Source organism: Coregonus lavaretus (assembly GCF_964263955.1).
Source record: "Coregonus lavaretus genome assembly, chromosome: 5".
Lineage (NCBI taxonomy): Eukaryota > Metazoa > Chordata > Actinopteri > Salmoniformes > Salmonidae > Coregonus > Coregonus lavaretus.
The window spans coordinates 31,548,157-31,570,719 of NC_139992.1; the positions used below are offsets into that span (position 1 = coordinate 31,548,157).

Consider the following 22,563-nt stretch of genomic DNA (forward strand, 5'->3'; position numbering starts at 1 on the left):
TTAAAAAAAGGTATAATCTTCGTAAATGATATCATCGGTAGGACTGGTGGAGTTATGTCGCACATGCAGCTGACAAAAACATATGGAAATGTCTGCTCTACCCAAAATTACAACCAAATAATTGCAGCCTTACCGCAAAAGTGGAAGAGGAAAGTGGAAGGGGGAGAAAGTAAGGAACTTGTCTGTCGGCCTTGCATTAAAGAACATAATTGGTTAAGGAAAACTGTGATAAATAAAAAAGTATATCAGTTTCACTTAAGGACCGAAGGATTGACAGCCATCCCATATAGATTGCAAAATAGTTGGGAAGAGATTTTTGACGTACCGATCCCATTGCATAGTGTTTATGAACTGACACACAAAACGACACCGGATTCAAAAATTAGAATCTTTCAATTTAAATTATTATATAAAATTCTTGCTACCATTCTAATGTTATTTATATGGGGGATACAATCTTCCCAGCTCTGCAGATTTTGCTGTGAAGAGACAGAATCATTAGATCATTTGTTTTGGTTCTGTCCATTTGTAGCTTGTTTTTGGACACAGGTCCAGGAATGGCTAAAGGATTGCAATATTTACCTGGAGCTAACCTTGCAGATAGCATTACTGGGTGATCTGAAAAGTCTTAGTCAATCGATCAATAATATAATAATACTTTTAGCAAAAATGTTTATTTTTATTTCACAATCTGTAGAAGCAATGAGAATAGAAAGGTTCAGAACTTTTGTAAAACATCACAGTACGGTTGAAATATATATGGCAAATAGAAATCCTATATGGATGGTGTTAAGATATAGATGGGAGGTATTGAATGGAGTTGAAGGATGGGACTAATAACAAATAACAACAAATAATAACAAAGATAGCTAATAATGTAAGCATACTGTGTCCATAATAAGAAAAAAAATTCAACTAAAAAAATAAAATAAAATAAAAGATGTCCTTGATCCGATTGAGGAGTAAGTAGGCTATATTTTAGTTGTGATATCGTTAGGAAATGTGTTAAGGTAAATTTGGTTTATTTGAAAATAATTACTTTTTGTTGATAATGAGTTGATAATGTATTGTCGAAAACACGTAGGCAATATTATTTACTGTGTCAATAAGGGAGTAGGCTAGTGTATAATAATAACTTAATTTGATGTGCTAGTACTATTTATATCATGGATGAATTAAAATGCAAATGAAAATATACACACGTGGTGCAATAGGATATATACATATTTTACATTGTAATACACTACCCCTACATGCCATTGTACTATAGGGTATATAAATATTTTACATTGTAATGCTATTGTGTGCTGGAGCTGTCCACTGTCACTAGGCCTACACATTCCCACTCGAACTGAATTGAATGGGGGATGCATGACTACTTTTCACTGAAGAAGGGAAATGAGGTACAACACACAACTAAGATCGAAGACCTAAAACCACGCCTGACAAGACCAATGAAATGAGTAGCCTATTCTACAATAATGTAACTGTACAGTGCGTTCAGAAAGTATTCAGACCCCTTTACCACCTTTAGTTACGTTACAGCCTTATTCTAAAATTTATTAAATAATTTTTCCCATCATCAATCTACACACAATACCCCATAATTGTAGTCCCGTGTAGCTCAATTGGTAGAGCATGGCGCTTGCAACGCCAGGGTTGTGGGTTCGATTCCCACAGGGGACCAGTATGAAAAGGCATGCACTCACTAACTGTACGTCGCTCTGGATAAGAGCATCTGCTAAATGACTAAAATGTAAATGTAAATGACAAAGCGAAAACAGATGTTTTGAAATGTATGCAAATGTATTAAATATAAAAAACAGAAATACCTTATTTACATAAGTATTCAGACCCTTTGCTATGAGACTCGAATTAGAGGTCAAATGCATCCTGTTTCCATTGATCATCCTTAAGATGTTTCTACAATTTGATTGGAGTCCACCTGTGGTAAATTCAATTGATTGGACATGATTTGGAAAGGCACACACCTGTTTATATAAGGTCCGACATTTGATAGTGCATGTCAGAGCAAGAACTAAGCCCTGAGGTCAAAGGAATTGTCCGCAGAGCTCCGAGACAGGATTGTGTCAAGGCACAGATCTGGGGAAGGGTACCACATTTTTTTTTTCAGTATTGAAGGTCCCCAAGAACACAGTGGCCTCCATCATTCTTAAATGGATGAAGTTTGGAATTACCCAGACTCTTCCTAGAGCTGGCCGCCCGGCCAAACGGAGCATTCGGTGGAGAAGGGCCTTGGTCAGGGAGGTGACCAAGAACGCGATGGTCACTCTGACAGAGCTCCAGAGTTCCTATGTGGAGATGGGAGAACCTTCCAGAAGGACAACTATCTCTGCAGCACTCCACCAATCAGGCCTTTATGGCAGAGTGGCCAGACGGAAGCCACTCCTCAGTAAAAGGCAAATGACAGCCGGCCTGGAGTTTGCCAAAAGGCACCTAAAGACTCTCAAACCATGAGAAACAAGGTTATCTGGTCTGATGAAACCAAGACTGAACTCATTGGCCTGAATGCAAAGTGTCACGTCTGGAGGAAGCCTGGCACCATCCCTACGGTGAAGCAAGGTGGTGGCAGCATCATGCTGTGGGGATGTTTTTTAGCGGCAGGGAGACTAGTCAGGATCGAGGGAAAGATGAACAGAGCAAAGTATAGAGAGATCCTTGATGAAAACCTGCTCCAGAGCGCCCAGGACCTCAGACTGGGGCGAAGGTTCACCTTCCAACAGGACAACGAACCTGAGCACACAGCCAAGACAACGCAGGAGTGGCTTCGGGACAAGCCTCTGAATGTCCTTGAGTGGCCCAGCCAGAGCCCGGACATGAACCCGATCGAACATCTCTGGAGAGACCTGAAAATAGCTGTGCAGCGACGCTCCCCATCCAACGTGACAGAGCTTGAGAGGATCTGCAGAGAAGAATGGGAGAAACCCCCCAAATACAGGTGTGCCAAGCTTGTAGCGTCATACTCAAGAAGACTCAAGGCTGTAATCGCTGCCAAATGTGCTTCAACAAAGTACTGAGTAAAGGGTCTGAATACTTATGTAAATATGATATTTCCGGTTTTTATTTGTTATAAATTTGCATACATTTCTAAAAACCTATTTTTGCTTTGTCATTATGGGGTATTGTGTGTAAATTGATGAGGGGGGAAAAACAATTTAATCAATTTTAGAATAAGGCTGTAACATAACAAAATGTGGAAAAAGTCAAGGGGTCTGAATACTTTCCGAATGCGCTGTGTGTGCTAGTATTATTTTTCTAATTGATGAATTAAATTGTAAATGTGGATGGGTACGCTACTTCATTCAATGATTACGGTATTGTACAAGGTAGATACAGGAGTAGCCTATAGTCTACAATAATAACGTAATTGAATGTGCTATAGTATAATTTATTTCATTGATTAATTAAATTGTAAATGGGGATGTGCAGGCTACTTCATTCAGTGAATACTGAATATTTTGCTATCACTGGGAGTATGTTAATGAAGGCTTTTCAGCTGTTGAACTATGGCAATGTCTAACTAATTTCTAAACCTATCTTTCTTTTAGTCAAGAAGTAATGAGCCAGAGCAACCAATCAGCGTCACTACAGCTGTTCTACCCACCACCCCCACTGCTCTCCCTCCACAAGCAACCACATCCTCTTCTCCTGTTCAACTAATTTGCCGCCACACTGAAAAGGACTATACATACATATATACCCCTGTGCCCATCTCATTGCAACATGATCCATCCAAGGCCTCAGCTGGACGCCTAAAATTTGAGAAATGTAAACAAGATGCTACAGTAGTGTGTTTGTGTGTGTGTGTGTGTGTGTGTGTGTGTGTGTGTGTTTGTGTGTGTGTATGGCGTTCCAAGAAAAGACATGAGTGTGATGTGCCCCTCTGTGTCAATGTTGAAATGCCATAAATGGAAGATGGCAAAGGAGATAGTGATGAGAGTGAGAGCATACTGTATGAAAATAAAGACCACTTGGGATCTAAAATGAGTATGGGGTGCCCTCTTGTGTCTCCTTTTTGTCAGTTTGAGGATACTACAGTCACCCCTGGTGGAGGTTCTTGGAACACTGCTATTAAAGTCTGAGTAGAGGTTGATGAAAACCTTCAAAGGTGGTGGTGCTATGTTGCGTGTTATCTTGAATACCAGGCAAATGTTTGAGTACAGAATGAAATGGTGTAAACTTAACTGGTTGAACTTGTTGAGTACACTCTTCCAAAAAGGGGTTCCAACAGGGTTCTTTGGCTGTCACCAAAGGAGAACCCTTTTTGGTTCCATGTAGAACCCTCTGTGGAATGGAGCCCAAAAGGGTTCTACCTAGGCACAGAATGGGTTCTACCTGGAACCAAAAAGGGTTATCCTATGGGGACAGAGGAAGAATCCTTTTAGGTTGTAGATAGCACCTTTTTTTCTGAGTGTAGGCCTATATTGCAGTGGTGTTTCCGTGTTTTTCTGTAAAAATAAATAATTTAATGGGTTAATTGGTGGTGGGGAGTTAAGATAATCAGAAATCTATGAAACATCCCCACTTTTAGCACACATTTGCAAGCAGGCAAAGTAACCTTCTATGCGTGCTGAGGCATGTGTGATCACTCAACATTGACAGGACCGACAAAAAAAGACATGCTCACATGCAAACAAAAGATAACATGTGTCTAACTTGCACCGTTATGCAATTATTAAGAGACTAGATACAAATAGCTAATCCTGGCTACCAATGTTCTAGCCTTCATTTATTGAGGCAAGCAGATCAGAGATGTCAAGGTGGTACCCAAGCATATGCCATGTGTATATGTGACACACAAATATGTATGGTCATATTTTTTATGTTTTATTTTGTATCATTTTGTAGGCCTCCCAGGTATTTGCATTTAAAGTAATGTATATGATTACTGCCACTAGGTGGAGCTGTGACATCAATGGGGAGCATTGGAGGGTTCTTCTTTAATCTTGGAGAATGCCTACTACTGAAAACGACTAACGTTTATCCGTCTCATCATTTTACATTCAGGTATTTAATTGAGGTAACATGGTTAACTACATAGTCCACGAGTTTGGGGATGTTTGAAGGCATTTGAAGGGAGTTTTAACCGAGTGAAAAACTGTTTGGAATTTTCCCCATTGTAAGTAATGGAGGTTTCTGTACGTTTAAACATTCTGTACTTTTTTTCAACAACGTTTTAGATCCTATTTGTTTTATTTTCTATGAACAAAGGCTCAGTTTAGTTCAGGTAATATATGCAACTATGTGATGTCACAATAAAATGTGTTAAAGTGTTAATATCTGTATGAAGATTGCGTTTAACAGTTCGCTAGCTTGATGTTAAACAAATTTAGCTTGGCTAAGCGCTAGTTAGCTCTAGGCAATCTTTCTGTCAATGTTAGCTTACATGTTAGTGGTTAATAATGTAATAGTTGTAGCATTGTTTCGCATAGGCCTTCAGTAATTTATCGTTTTTTATTTTTTATTTTTTATTGACACTGATAGTACAGTGAGTTATATATAATGTAAATGTGTAGATGTATGGTGACTCCAGGTTTGGATGAAAGGACCAACCAGACCCTCAAGACTGCCATGGGCAAGTCCCTTGATGGGCAGGAATGGTGGGAGGACAACCTGAAGGTAATTCTCTTTGCACCCAACAGCAGCGTACAGGCCTCCAGAGTACTCACCCTATCGCCTGCTGTACGGACGGGAGCCGCAGCTGTTAACTGAGGTAAACAATGCAATGTTATATACAATTTCTGCATATACTGTAGTATTACAAATTTGTGATTGACATAAGTGTTGTTTGTCTATTGCTATTTTCTTATAACGTACTTTGAGATCACTGAAACTCCACCTGATGTGGTGGAAGTTGTCGAACCAGATCAGAACGCCTCCGAGGAGGTTTTTGACCCGGTAAAATTATTGTTTGCTGTTAATTTATTTTCTGGCCCTCCAAGAGATATGTGAGAGATGTATTAGTAATAATATTAAATATAATTGCATTTATTTCTATTATCAATCAAGGTGAGACAAGGCACAGGTGCAGGAGAAACAGAAGGAGAGCCACCGGAGGAGAATCAAGAAGGGGACCAAGTGCTTCGACATCCGGGTGAATGACTTGGAAGAAGGGCGAAAGGAAGGCGAGACCTTTGAAACCTTGCTGCTCTTTTGGTCCTAGCTGGGGTCACCATCCGTTGAGGTGAATATAAAAATCTCTGATGATAACTATTTGCATTTGCCTCCTCGTGGTGGGCGGCATCTCCATGCTGTCAGCAGTACCAACACTGGCCCAGGGGTTTCTCCAAATAGTCAATCTCAAGGTTAACCACTGGGTCACGTTAACTAACCTCCGCTTCTAGGTAGGTACTGTTAAGGTATATGACTCCGGTGGTCATGACACCACCCTGGAGTTTCTCTCACAACTCACCTCTCTCTTATCTTTTCCAGGGACCATCCCTTACCTCCTCATCAACCCCACTGACATAAACAATTACAGACAGTTATTCTTTATTTTCTGTCTGCCATTAACATTATTGCATGTCTAATCAAACATATAAATTAAATCATTCAATCATTCAATAACTGTATTTTTACATACCTGATCAACCTGTAACCTGTGTGTTTGTTTGTTTATGTCTCTGTCTCCTACCCTGTTCCCTTTACTCTGCTCATGTTCTCCAGGACCTAGGGATTCTGCCTAACACCCAGACATGGATCCACCTGATGTCCTCCATTACCAACCACCCTCCAACTTTTCATTACATCATCTACAGCTACTGTTATTGTCATGTTGTCATTATCTGCTAAGAAAGAGCAAGAAAACGATCATACTGGGCACATAATGTGAGATACACAGATTAGCAAAAAACACTAGCACTGCAAACACTCTGAACAAAGAGAGCATCAGTGCCTGGAATTTGCAGTCTGCCTCTTCGAGTCCCCCTTCCGAGACTGACTGCCTGTTGAGAACAAGTGACAGGCAGAACCTCCCACCCACACAGCACCCACCTCCTCTCTATTCCACACACCATAATTCAGTATTTCAGTCTATGATTGCCATGTGAGTGTACAACAAATCTGTGAAAGTAATTTGACACGTATGTACCAAAAAATATAAACGTTTATATATTTAAATCTTAAATATTGCCAGATTGGTTTTCACAGCTGTTTTACAAGGTGTTCATTATTGTAAATTTTAACGTATCCCTTGATGGTATTTGTTAGTTCAACATTTGATTGTTGTATCTTAGGACCTACAATAGATATTTATTCAACCACAAGGGTGTATTAATGAGGTATGACGTTTTTAAAATCATAATAGAGGACTACTGATATAATATTATTTCAGTGTCGATAAGGGAAGGCCAGTTTAAAATGAAAACATGCCAGAAAGACAAGCCAGTGTATGAATCAAATGTATTTGTATATGAATGGAGTGGAAATTAGCTGACTTTGTGATCTGTAAGGTAAGTAACATTAATGTGTATGGGGGGGCATCAAAACAATTTTTTTTATTTTTTTTTACCCCGATGCCTGTTTATTCATAATTCATAATTCATTAATTACTATGGTTAGCCCATGCAAATTAATAGGAAAATATTAAAAGTGTATTAATAGGACTACACTTAGCCTAATTGGGGGAAAAGTCAAAGGATCCTAGTCAGGCTATTTGTCAAATCCAGATTAAATATAGGTCTTCATTTGTATCAAATCTGTAGGCGATTGTGGGCTAAATCAATGACAAACTGCTGAAATGTTCAGGATTCATCATGATCTGTGATCAAAACAGGCTGGGGTATTTTCAGTTCCGTTTAGGCTAAGGTTATGTGTAAGAACACAACTGCATTGAAATGAATAGCCTGATTGAATGTGAATCTCCTGAATGAAAAAGTGTATCTGTTAAGCTGTTTGGTCTATGGATAGACCCATACCGATTCTATCTTTTTGGTATTTTGCTGTATGCATAGCCAACACTAATATTCGAAATTAGGGAACGGTTAAAAAAACAACCACATTTTCCTGTGATGTTGAGGCTGAGCAAGACCTTCGATAGGCTAGTAGATTATGCGGAAATAATCGTGGAGTTAATCAGTTTTATAGCCTAGATCGCTTTATATAATCTTGACCATTGTTTTTTGTAAGGCTAAGCAAACAAGGGGTAGCATATGCTTTTTGCCCATCTAAATAACAAGGGTTAGGCCTATATCCTCACATACCCCCTCAATTCAAGCCCTGCTTTTAACCATAAGACATATCCATAGAAATGTATAGCCTAAGGATTGCATGGTGACAGTGATTGTGTCTGTTAAACCGGTACATTTGTGGTTAAGTGGGAACTCCGGAGGAAAGCGATCAGTGATTTTCAGGTCAGAGAAAGATGCCAGAGTTTCTGATTTGGAATTCCGAGTTAGATGACCGTTCAAAACCATTTTTTCCCAGTCTGAGCTCGTTTTTTTCCCCCGAGTTCTCAGTTGTCTTGAACGCACTGATGTCGGAAGTCAGAGATTGCCGAGTTCCGAGTGGTTTTGACTCCGCCACTAGAGACCTAGGCTACCTCTTATTTCTGAATAGGGCTACCTCCAACAAAGAAGCCCTTGTGTCCGTATTGATTTGAGAAATAGGAATATCTACACAGTAATGGTGGCTGGCTGCAAATCAACTAGTCTAATAATTTTTGTATTGAGGTGATATGCCTATTTTAGCTAAATCGACAAATGAAGTTGATTCGATTACATGTAATCATGTACATGTAGACGTCTTGCAGATGTTTGTAAGGCATTCATGGTGAGATCTTTAATAATGAACTAAACAGACACTTAAACTAACACATGACGCGTAATTGTCGCGTGTACACGACGTGAAAGCATGATGTACACGTAGATGTCCTGTAGACGTTTTTAAGGTGTTCATGGTGAGATCTTTTGTAATAAACTTACAAGCAAACTGACACGTGACGTGTCAGTGCCACGTTACATGACGTGAACACTACTTCTAAATGATGTGTACGCGTCACGTAACGTGAACGTGTCGGCAGTTTGAAGCCTTAAAAAAAATGTGTCTCCATTGACAGTCCATGTTAATTCATGCCGGTATTTTATGGCACTAGGAAGACGTTAGGTGACTTGGTGAGAGGTATCAGTAGCTTCACAAGGCTTAATTCTGGCATGAATCACCCCCCATACACACCCCACCACTCACTCACTCAGCAACAGCCTGCCTCACTGCCGGATAGTCACCAGCAGCAGGTCACAGTGAAATATTTTTTTAAAAGAGAAATGCCACTGCAAACTGCGACCAATACATTTTCACCCTCAATATCGTTTTCAAAGTAGCCCAATTTTTGGGAAAACAGCGAACATAGCAACCCTGTTAGGCCTAGACTTGAAGCCTGAATTGATGCATCCACTGTTGTCCACAAGTCATCTCTGCCTTATCCGCAAGCGTCACGGCCACTCATCTCTGCCTTGACAAAATGTAAGTGTTCTCCTCAAACCACAACGCAAATTGGAGCATATACCACCAGGTTTCCAGTCAATTTGCACATTTTCTATAATCGTGTAATAGCCGATACAGTGCATTGCAAAAGTATTCATCCCCCTTGGCGTTTTTTCTATTTTGATGCATTACAATCTTTAATTTAAATGAATTTCTATTTGCATTTCATGTCATGTACATACACAAAATAGTCAAAATTGGTGAAGTTAAATGAAAAAAATAACTTGTTTCAAAAAATTCGAAAAAATCAATAACGGAAAAGTGGTGCATGCATATGTATTTACCCCCTTTGCTATGAAGCCCCTAAATAAGATCTGGTGCAACCAATTACCTTCAGAAGTCACATAATTAGTTAAATAAAGTCCACCTGTGTGCAATCTAAGTGTCACATGATCTGTCACATGATCTCAGTATATATACACCTGTTCTGAAAGGCCCCAGAGTCTGCAACACCACTAAGCAAGGGGCACCACCAAGCAAGCAACACCATGAAGACCAAGGACCTATCCAAACAGGTCAGGGACAAGGTTGTGGAGATGTACAGATCAGGGTTGGGTTATAAAAAAATATCAGAAACTTTGAACATCCCACGGAGCACCATTAAATCCATTATTAACAAATGGAAAGAATATGGCACCACAACAAACCTGCCAAGAGAGGGCTGCCCACCAAAACTCACGGACCAGGCAAGGAAGGCATTAATCAGAGAGGCAACAAAGAGACCAAAGATAACCCTGAAGGAGCTGCAAAGCTCCACAGCGGAGATTTGAGTATCTATCCATAGGATCACTTTAAGCCGTACACTCCACAGAGCTGGGCTTTACGGAAGAGTGGCCAGAAAAAAGCCATTGTTTAAAGAAAAAAATAAGCAAACACGTTTGATGTTCGCCAAAGGGCATGTGGGAGACTCCTCAAACATATGGAAGAAGTTACTCTGGTCAGATGAGACTAAAATGTAGCTTTTTGGCCATCAAGGAAAACGCTATGTCTGGCGCAAACCCAACACCTCTCATCACCCCGAGAACACCATCCCCACAGTGAAGCATGGTGGTGGCAGCATCATGCTGTGGGGATGTTTTTCATCGGCAGGGACTGGGAAACTGGTCAGAATTGAAGTAATGATGGATGGCGCTAAATACAGGGAAATTCTTGAGGGAAACCTGTTTCAGTCTTCCAGAGATTTGAGACTGGTACGGATGTTCACCTTCCAGCAGGACAATGACCATAAGCATACTGCTAAAGCAACACTTGAGTGGTTTAAGGGGAAACATTTAAATGTCTTGGAATGGCCTAGTCAAAGCCCAGACCTTAATCCAATTGAGAATCTGTGGTATGACTTAAAGATTGCCGTACACCAGTGGAACCCATCCAACTTGAAGGAGCTGGAGCAGTTTTGCCTTGAAGAATGGGCAAAAATCCCAGTGGCTACATGTGCCAAGATTAAAGAGACATACCCCAAGAGACTTGCCACTGTAATTGCTGCAAAAGGTGGCTTTACAAAGTATTGACTTTGGGGGGTGGGGGTGAATAGTTATGCACGCTCAGGTTTTCTTGGTTTTTTCTGTCTTATTTCTTGTTTGTTTCACAAGAAAAAATAGTTTGCATCTTCAAAGTTGTAGGCATGTTGTGTAAATCAAATGATACAAACCTCCCATTACAGTTGAAGTCGGAAGTTTACATATACTTAGGTTGGAGTCATTAAAACTCATTTTTCAACCACTCCACAAATGTCTTGTTAGCAAGCTATAGTTTTGGCAAATCAGTTAGGACATCTACTTTGTGCATGACACAAGTAATTTTTCCAACAATTGTTTACAGACAGATTATTTCACTTATAATTCACTGTGTCACAATTCCAATGGGTCAGAAGTTTACATACACTAAGTTGACTGTGCCTTTTTAACAGCTTGGAAAATTCCAGAAAATGATGTCATGGCTTTAGAAGCTTCTGATAGGCTAATTGACATCATTTGAGTCAATTGAAGGCCTACCTTCAAACTCAGTGCCTCTTTGCTTGACATCATGGGAAAATGAAAATAAATCTGCCAAGACCTCAGAAACAAAATTGTAGACCTCCACAATTCTGGTTCATCCTTGGGAGCAATTTCCAAACGCCTGAAGGTACCACGTTCATCTGTACAAACAATAGTACGCAAGTATAAACACCATGGGACCACGCAGCCGTCATACCGCTCAGGAAGGAGACGCGTTCTGTCTCCTAAAGATGAACGTACTTTTGTGCGAAAAGTGCAAATCAATCCCAGAACAACAGCAAAGGACCTTGTGAAGATGCTGGAGGAAACAGGTACAAAAGTATCTATATCCACAGTAAAACTAGTCCTATATCAACATAACCTGAAAGGCCGCTCAGCAAGGAAGAAGCCACATCTCCAAAACAGCCATAAAAAAAGCCAGACTACGGTTTGCAACTGCACATGGGAACAAAGATCGTACTTTTTAGAGAAATGTCCTCTGGTCTGATGAAACAAAAATAGATCTGTTTGGCCATATTGACCATCGTTACATTTGGAGGAAATAGGGGGATGCTTGCAAGCCCAAGAACACCATCCCAACCGTGAAGCACGGGGGTGGCAGCATCATGCTGTGGGGATGCTTTGCTGCAGGAGGGACTGGTGCACTTCACAAAATAGATGGCATCATCAGGAAGGAAAATAATGTGGATATTTTGAAGCAACATCTCAAGACATCAGTCAGGAAGTTAAAGCTTGGTCGCAAATGGTTCTTCCAAATGGACAATGACCCCAAGCATACTTCCAAAGTTGTGGCAAAATGGCTTAAGGACAACAAAGTCAAGGTATTGGAGTGGCCATCACAAAGCCCTGACCTCAATCCTATAGAAAATGTGTGGGCAGAACTGAAAAAGCGTGTGCGAGCAAGGAGGCCTACAATCCTGACTCAGTTACACCAGCTCTGTCAGGAGGAATGGGACAAAATTCACCCAACTTATTGTGGGAAGCTTGTGGAAGGCTACCCGAAATATTTGACCTAAGTTAAACAATTTAAAGGCAATGCTACCAAATACTAATTGAGTGTATGTAAACTTCTGGCCCACTGGGAATGTGATGAAATAAATAAAAGCTGAAATAAATAATTCTCTCTACTATTATTCTGATATTTCACATTCTGAAAATAAAGTGGTGATCCTAACTGACCTAAGACAGGGAATTTCTACTAGGATTAAATGTCAGGAATTGTGAAAAACTGAGTTGAAATGTATTTGGCTAAGGTGTATGTAAACTTCAGACTTCAACTGTATATACAAAAAAAGCACAAATCAAAATGGATGAGCATGCTTAGTAATGTTTATAAAACAAGGATTGTATAACTAATAAGAAGTCATGTGGTATATTGCTCAATTTAATATTTTGTGACCTGAGTGTTTTAGCCAAAATATTACAAAAATCTTCAGCTGCCCCTTTAAGCTTACTATGGTAACGGGCCACTCAAGTCTTCAAGTGTGCCTTATAAGTACTGAGGGATACTAAACAGACCAGGGCTGCGTTCAGTAAGTTTTTACATTTTGGAACGTTCAATTAAACAGAACCGGTGCTGTACTGAAAGAACTGTTGAAAAACGGGTTGTGGATTGGGGAATGCTGTCAGCATGGTCATTGGCCTTTAAACACATCACTCATTGTTTTATGGTGCTTTCAAGACAACTGGGAACTCTGGATAAAACGAGGTCATATCATGACGTCAGTGATCTTCAGGTCGGAATGTCGGAGCTCTAGAAAGATGCCCGAGTTTCTGACTTAGAATTCCGAGGTGGATTACCGTTCAAAACTATTTTTCCCAGTCGGAGCTCATTTTTTTAAAGAGTTCCCAGTTGTCTTGAATGCACTGAAGTCGGAAGTCGGAGATTTCCAAGTTCCCAGCAGTTTTGAACGCGGCATTAAGCCACACCTCGCCACACCCACAAAATGGGAGTAAACGTACCTCAAAGTCTGTTCAAGAACATACAGGAACATTTTGGGTAAACATGTCGTTCAGTACAAACCATTCCGCAATGTAGCAAATGTTCAATAAAACTGAACGCACCTCAGGGCTGCGTTCAGTAAGTTTTTACGTTCTGGAACTTTCAATTGAATGGAAACGTTTAAGTGACCTGACATCATCCACATAAGAGTCACAGCTAAATATTTTGTATGATCTCATACACTATTTTAGGCCCAGCTTTGGGAACTTTGGCTCTCCTAGATATAGCCACTATATTGTGATCACTAAATCCAAAGTTCTACAGTATTAGTAAAAATGTGATCAATACATGTGGATTATCTTGTTCCTGTAGTGTTTGAAAATACCCTGGTAGGTCGATTAATAACCTGAACCAGATTACAGGCACTAGTTACAGTGAGAAACTTCCTCTTGAGCGGACACCTTAATGAAAACCAGTCAATATTCAGGTCCCCAAGAAAGTAGACCTCTGTTTACATCACATGCACTATCAAGCATTTCACACACATTATTTAGATACTGACTGTTAGCACTTGGTGGCCTATAGCAACACCCCAAAATATTTGTTGATCTGATGGTAAAGCAGCCTTTACTGGTTCTAACAGCAGACCTTTCAGCTTGCTGCCAGCTCTTAGCAAACTGTTGGAACATTTTTTATAGATGCTCTGCTTTTTTGACACCACATTCCAAAAAGCAAGTCCAGCAGGCTCTAGTTTTGTCTTATCTTGATTATTGTCCAGTCATGTGGTCAAGTGCTGCAAAGAAAGACCTACTTAACCTGCAGCTGGACAAGAATCGTGTGGCACATCTTGCTCTTCATTGTAATCAGAGGGCTAATATAAATACTATGCATGCCAGTCTCTCTTGGCTAATAATTGAGGAGAGACTGACTGCATCACTTCTTATTTTTATAAGAAACAATGTATTGAAAATTCCAAATTGTTTGCATAGTCAATTTACACACAGCTCTGACACACACACTTACCCCACCAGACATGCCACCAGGGGTATTTTCACAGTCCCCAAATCCTGAACAGATTCAAGAAAGCGTACAGTATTATATAGAGCCATTATTGCATGGAACTCCCTTCCATCTCATATTGCTCAAATGAACAGCAAATCTGGTTTAAAAAAACAGATTAAGTAACACCTCATGGCACATGACACCTCATGGCACATATTTTACCTAGATATTTTGTGTGTATGTGTTGACATGTAGGATATGTGTGCTGTTTTTAAATGTATTTAGTTCCGTCTTTGAGCTGTTCTGGTCTATTAATGTTCTGTAATATGTCATGTTTCATGTTTTGTGTGGACCCCAGGAAAAGTAGCTGCTGCTTTCGCAACAGCTAATGGGGATCCTATTAAAATAACAAAAATACCTCTGAGCCAGCTGTTGCCTCTCTCGCATGAGCATGGCAGATATTATGGAGGAACCATGAGCTCACGCGGGAAAGCATGCTCACACGAGAGAGGGAACACCCACTTACACAGACAGGAACTTTTCAAACGTGTTCAATGGTTAACAAATGGCCAGAGTAAACCATCCACCATCTTTGGCCCCATCTGCCCCCTGTCCTGTGAAGCCTCAAAGCATGCATGAGGATTTACATACATGCAGCCTAGTAATTTGTTCAAAGTTCAGTCTGTGTTAACATTCAAATTCCCATTTAATGTGTGTTTCATGCTGGCTGAGACACTGTCTAAATTTAGACTCACTCCACATATAGTAACATTTAGATTTCACATTCACATTGTTCTCAGCAGTAATTAGTGAACAATGACTATTCTACAGCAAGCCTTTCATAACAATTTGTAATGCCTGTGCTTCTAGAAATAAGCCAAGTCAAATATGTTTATATGAATAAATATGTCGAGTTTTGTTGTGTAAACCATATGCCCACCCGTGGTTTCAGTGCCCCTGGGAGAGACGCTTCAGGTCAAGAAACCCCGTTGGTAAGGTTAAAATTTAAGAGCAGTGATTAACATGAGGAAAACAAACAACACCGTTAGAAAAATGGATTATTGTCCGTGTATTGGCGATGGCATATGTACACAATGCCAATCATGCATAATAACGTCTGTCAAGAAGTAGTATGCACGTATTGATCTATTAAGAAGTGTTGCTTTATCGACGAATGTTTAGTTTTTTTATTGTCCCTGCCGCCATATTGGAAAACCCTTCAACCCAGTGACATCATAAAGCGTGTTCCTTCCGTCCGACGTTGTGTGGACCTGCTTCAGCTGAATGTGAACTGCTAGGAGACAAAGCAACGAAGTAATTCCCACTCTGGATCAATCAAATGTGTCGTATTTAATAGTTTAGTAACTGAAACCCAGTGAATTATACACAAAGATTGTAAGGTATGTATACTATCTTGGTCTAATATGATTTCTAGGGGTCTCTTTTTTTAAACAACGTCGTGAGTAATGTGCTGGGCTGATTCGGTTGGTCTGTGTGTGTGTGGTTCTTCTGTTCCATTACCAGGGAAGGATCTGGTTCTGTCTCACCAGACAGGTTATGCCCTGTGCGGCCTAGCTAACTGGCACGACCAGGGTCCGTACTGTATCGGACACTGTCCCCAATTAATAAATAGGCTGCTTAATATATGTAGTTGAAATGATAGTCTGTTTGTTAAGTTATGGTTTCAACTGTCTGGTTTAGAAACCCATATGACTGAAGTGTGTGTGGATGCATGTTTGTTTTTGTGTAGCTAGCTAGGTTTAATGTGATACCTAGCTAGCCTCAGACACTGCTATTAACTTGGCTAGCTAGATTAGGGTTTGCACTTAGCATTACCTCAATGGGCTCCAAATTATGAGTTGTGAGTGAAATGGCTAATATTTTAAAGCAAATCAACGTGTCACACCTTAATCCTGGATGTTGCTCGTTAGCTAACTCTACCCGGAAAAGTACTAGCCAGCTAGCTAACGTTGGATCAGGAAATAAGGTTACTGTAGCTAGCTGTCAAGCTAACTAGCTAGCTAGCTGTCACGCTAACTAGCTAGCTAGCTAGCTGTCACGCTAACTAGCTAGTTAACAATTGGATAACGTTCTAGCTAGAAAAGGAGTATGATACTACTGTAGCTGTTTTGTCTAGATTGCAGACATAATTATGATCCGATCACCTGTGAGATCGGATTATGTCTGTGGTTGATACAATATTGGTGAAACATAACATTCGTGGTGGTTTGCTGGTAGCAGACTGGCTGCATGCATGAATAACGATGAATTCCCCATTTGTCTCTTGTTCTGGGTTAGTTGATATTAAAGAACACTCAATGTGTCTGTGTAATAAGCAGTTTTATTTATAGGCAAACTAAAGGCATTGTTGCTAATAAAAAAAGGTTTACTTACTGTGGCTACCATGTAGGTTTACTTAGTGTGGCAACCATGAAACCAATTTATTAATTTGATAACCAATAACAATGTATTGTGTTCTTGGCTATTTTTCAATCATAAATTGGATAGTTATACTCCCATTATTTATTTACATTAAATTATCAACATACCTACTTTGAATATTGATAAAATGTCACCAATGAATGTTAGGCTATACATTTTGTCATAGATGGGGCTTAAAGGACCCCAAAGTAAAATGAATTGCTGGAAGCAATGCGCACCAACATTGTAACCAATTGTATTAAAATGTTTTGGGTGGGATATCACCTAAATAATGGTAGGCTAGTATCGCTCTACACCCCTCAAACTCAACTCTGAAGCTCGAAGCAAGTTCCACTGCATTTTTGTTGTTGTTGTTGTTCCTCTCTAATCAGGGACTGATTTAGACCTGTTACACCAGGTGGGTGCAATTAATTATCAGGTAGAACAGAAAACCAGCAGGCTCTGGACCTCGTAGGGTAAGAGTTGAATACCCCTGCTCTACACTGTCCTACTGCTAAGCATGGCTAATATATAATACAACCTAACACAATATCTGTTTTAGGGGTAATGTGAGGTCCTTTGGATTGCAGCCTGACATGTTATAAACAGTTTCAAGTCTGTCAACTTGTTTTTATTTGCTGAAATATAAATGTTTATTGAATTTCTCTCTCATTCCAGATCCCACTAGAAAAGGTGGAAACTTCTCTTGACACATTCGAAAATGGACTACAAGCTTGCGCCTTCTGATCTGGACAAACAGACTGAAACGTTGGTGTGAGAAATGCTCACACACCCATGACTCAAACTTTTGGCAAGCTGCATTAGATAAGAAAATTTGATTTTCTCGCAGAACTTTGGTCGGCTAACATGGATGGAGAGGAAGACCTCTCTCTTAAGAGTGAAGAAGATGTAGTAGACTCAGAAACTAATGGCATAGAAAACAAGAAAAGAGAGGCAAAAGGAACATGTCTAAAAATTGAGGGGCAAGATGGCTACGTGTTTAAATCATACAGCATCACCCCCCATGACACTGCAGACACAAAAACCTCTTGTCCGTCTAAAACACTGGCTAAAGACTCTTCCCCTGTGGCTTCTATTCACGAGGAGGAACCAGACAACTTATCTATTTCTCAGGTTGATGGACAATTAACAATTAATGAGTCTGTCAATGAAGCAGATGAGGCATGTGACAAAGAGGACTCTCTTAGGCCTACTTCTCCAGCCATTTCAAACAAAAGCCTACATCTAAACACTGAGGTCAAGATAGAAAATGACACATCTGAACATATTGAGGAAGAGGAGGATCCAAACAGTATGGAGGAGGGGACCCAAGAGGATGAAAGGTTATCGTATGATAGTTCTGTAGGCCCCTTTGTTACTAGAGACAATACAGATGACAATACAGATGATTACAGTAGTATGCTTAGTGGGTACACAAGCACTCTTTATGATGTTGCGATGGATGCTGTCACTCAAAGCCTATTGTCATCCATGAGAAGTCCCGCTAACGCTAATCCCAGGAAGAAATCCCCTGCCTGGAACCATTTCTGCATATCTCCACGCGATAGTACCAAAGCAATCTGTATGTACTGTATGAAAGAGTTCAGTCGAGGTAAGAACGAGAAGGACCTCAGTACAAGTTGTTTAATGAGGCACGTACGAAGGGCTCACCCCACTGTGCTTTTACAAGATGGCGACCTCTCCTCAAATACTCTGACTGCTTCTGTTGCCTCATCTGTAATACCCCCCTCAAATTCATCAAATAATGGAAGCCTGGCAGCTAGCATTACTACTCCCGATTCACAAAATAACTCTTCACCGTCCACCTCTCCAGCAGAGGGCTCTGACATATCATCATCCAAAGAAGTGTTACCAAAACTCGAACCAAAACTAGAAAAGGGTGCCAAAAACGACACTGGCACAGTCTCATCCTCACATTCCAACAACAACCATAAAAAAGTGATGGATGGAGGTGGGTGTGAGCGCCTCACTGCAAGTCCCAAAAACTCAAGTTCTCGTAGAAGATCAGCTGTGTGGAAGCATTTCTACCTGTCACCTGCTGACAGTTCCAAAGCAGTATGCATACACTGCATGAATGAATTTAGCAGGGGTAAAAATGGAAAGGACTTGGGCACTAGCTGTCTGATTCGCCATATGTGGAGAGCCCACAGAGAAATTGTCATGGAAGAAAATGGACAGGGCTCGAACATCCCACCACCATATACAAACCCACCAACACTATTGTCTCGCTCTCAGCTGCATCAGGACTCAGTAGTGAACATTAAAAAAGAATCCCCCTTTGCTCCATCCTCCCCAGAAACAATATCTGACGAAGTGCCCCATAACGAAGATGAAAGCATGGATGTGAAGGAGGAGTCTGATGACACAATAAACCAATCAGAACAGGATTCCTCCCTCAATCTCTGCTTTGGATTCCGAGATGAGGATGTTCCTTTACCTTCCTCACCGTGCGATCTGTCCCTAGAGGGCTCAGGCCTGAAAGAGGATCTGGCGAGTTCAATTTTCCAACAAAACAAAAAAATCATGAAACGGGTGAAATCCGAAGTGTGGCACCATTTCATCGTCTCTCCAGTGGATCAGCTTAAAGCCCTCTGCCGATACTGCCCCTGTGTCATCAGCCGGGGGAAACGGGGTGACTTTGGAACCAGCTGTTTGATGAGGCATCTAATGAGAAGGCACCCTGATGTCCTCAAAAACCAAAAAATCACAAATGATAAGGACTCCTCACCTCATCCCTACGCTACTCTCTCTGCCGCTGAGGCTGTTCCAGCCAAACTAACTAACAGCCCTGCCAAAGAGAAAAAGCCACATAACTCTGTGTTCAGTAAAAAGACATCAAAGTTGTGGAATCATTTTTCGATTTCCCCTTCCGATCCCACTAAGGTGGTTTGCTTGCACTGTAGCCGCACAATAAGTCGGGGCAAAAAGACGACAAACCTTGGAACTAGTTGTTTATTCAGGCACATGCAGAGATTTCATGGAAATGTTCTTGAAAGTAACAGTACTATCTCAGGTGATGTGCCGTCTGCTGAAATTCACGTTAAACATGAACTCATGGACACTTCTTCTGTGTATGACGAAAACTGTGAAAGATTTGATGAATACCACCCGGTTGCCAAAAAAATCACCAAACTCGTTGCTGAAATGCTTGCACTGGATCTTCAGCCATCAGCCCTAGTAGAGAACACAGGTTTGAACCGATTACTGGAGTACCTTCAACCTCAGTATTCTCTACCCTCCTCTTCGTATTTCACCAGCACTGCCATACCAGACATGTATGAGAGGGTGAAGGAGGTTGTTCTCACACACCTGAAAGAGGCTGAGAGTGGTATCGTTCATTTCACAACAAGCATCTGGGTCACTAGCCAGACTCGGGAATATCTGACTCTTACTGCCCACTGGGTTTCATACGAATCATGTGTTAGACCTCAGGGCGAGGACTTTCACTGCTCCGCTCTCCTCAGTGTGTCACAGATAGACTGTGACCATGACATGCTAAATATACAGAAGCAGCTCGAATACTACTGGGACACCTGGATCAGCTCCTTAGGGCTGAAGAAAGGATTCACTGTAACCGACAACAATGCCATTGCAAATGTCCTGGAGGACAACGACCATGTCATCATGCAGTGCTTTGGACACACCATAGACCTAATTGTGAGCGAAGCCATAAAGAGTCAGAGGATGGTCCAGAACCTTCTAAGCATCGCTCGGAAGATCTGCGAGCGCGTGTATCGCTCAGACAAAGCAAAGGAGAAGTTGGCCGAACTGCAGAAGGTTTACCAGCTACCTGAAAATGGCCTCATCCAGGACGTTCCCTCAAAATGGAGGACATCCTTCTTCATGCTTGAACGTCTGGTGGAACAAAAGAAAGCGGTCGACGAGATGTCGATAGAGTGCAACTTCAGGGAAATGATCAGTTGCGATCAGTGGGAAGTGATGCAGTCGGTGTGCAATGCATTGAAGCCCTTCGAAGTGGCCTGCAGGGAGATGAGCAATCGCACCGCCACTCTGGGTCAAGTCATACCACTGATACACATCCTCAACCGGAAGATAGACATGCTCTTCGACGAGACAATGGGCATTGACAACATGCTCAAGTCTCTGAAGGAAGCGATGGTGAGCAGGATGTCGTCGACCCTACACGACCCCAGGTACACTTGGGCGACAATGCTGGACCCGCGGTACAAGACTTCCTTGTTCACAGAGGAACAGGCGGAGCAATGCAAACAAGACCTCATCAGTGAACTTCAGGTGTCCCATTCTACCTCAATTGAGACAAAGCCTTCACTATCCAACGGATGTGGTGGAGAGGTCCCAGCTTCATCAAACGGCTCTCCCTCAAACAACAAGGACAACCTCTGGGCGCTCATGGATGACATCAGACACAAGATAAAACAGGAGGACAAGCCAAAATCATCAGAGCTGGCAGTGCTGGAATACTTGGAGGAGGACATACTTGATCAAAGCTGTGATCCACTGGACTATTGGAACCTGAAGAAGTTACTGTGGCCTGACCTTGCCAAGGTCGCTGTCCGCTATGTGGGCTGCCCTCCCAGCATTGTCCCAGCAGAGATTCTGTTCAGCACAGCCAGTGTGAATTGCGCTCTGAATCAGCCCATGCCATTACTAGAAAACATGGAGGGGCTTCTCTTTCTAAAGGTCAACCTACCCTTAATTTATTATCAGCACTGATTAAAACCATTGTTTATGAGGAGCTCCTTATCAAGATCCATAGAACTGTGAAATGACCCTTTTTAGATTCAGGGGTAACTGAAGGAGAATAGATATTACACTGAGGTTCATTTTCAAAACATGAGCGCATTTGGAATTGTTAATGAGGTTTTTCTTAATTGCATTTTGTGTACTACTGTCAAAACACCTTAGAACTTGCATCAGTCAGAGACTCAGTGAAAAGTGTGAGGGAGGGAGGGGTGTATTTAGCGGTAGGGCTTGTGAATATTTGTTCCTGTCTTTTAATTTTTTTCAATGTCAAAGTTTTGTCTTCTCTCTCCTTGTGCCTTATCCAAAACCAATTCAGGTCAAAATGCTGTAAATACTTTGATGCGCAAATCAAGTTTTTCAATTTAAATGGCTTAAAATATTAGAAACAAGATGCTGGGTTGTTTTCTAAATGAACACATGACCCAAAAATAAATGCTGTGACTGAAAGATGTTAAGTTTGTTATTTAATTATTTCATTGTGAATTTGTGGCTCATGGTACTGTCGATTTTAGAAATAACTTTTTACTTGCTGAAATATTTTTTAATATTATGCAAGATATTGCTGTATTTTCCGGAGGCATTTTGTTTGAAATATACGTCTCTTTAGCACAATTTTAAGTTTATTTTCAAGGGATTAAATTATGGGTTGTCAAGTAAAATGTACTGTACATTTGTATAATGATTTCTGAACTTAATTTGATAAATGTGGAAGCATTCAGACTGGAACCATGCAAATATTGTGGTCATTTGTAAATAAAGGTTTCTTATGTAATCCTTTGTTCCTGTTCTTTTCAATGTTTTGTGTACAAAAATGGCCATGTTCGGTAGGGGACACTGTAGCAAAATGTTTGGCAACAAAATATGTTCTTACTAGAAAAGTTCAGACACTACCTGCCAGTTTCATTTAGTGTTCTCCCTACTAAACAAGACCCACACATATCACTGTCATGGGGAACA

General features: G+C 40.8%; 1 protein-coding gene across 1 annotated transcript; it reads left to right on the forward strand.

Moving 5' to 3' along the window:
- The first annotated feature begins 15,560 nt into the window (after positions 1-15,560).
- On the forward strand, positions 15,561-22,378 carry LOC311129134 (zinc finger BED domain-containing protein 4-like). The gene is made up of 2 exons (XM_084161426.1): positions 15,561-15,839; positions 17,539-22,378. Exon 2 carries the CDS (start codon positions 17,728-17,730, stop codon positions 21,574-21,576), a length of 3,849 nt encoding a protein of 1,282 aa, XP_084017552.1. The 5' UTR covers positions 15,561-15,839; positions 17,539-17,727; the 3' UTR covers positions 21,577-22,378.
- Positions 22,379-22,563: the final 185 nt, after the last annotated feature.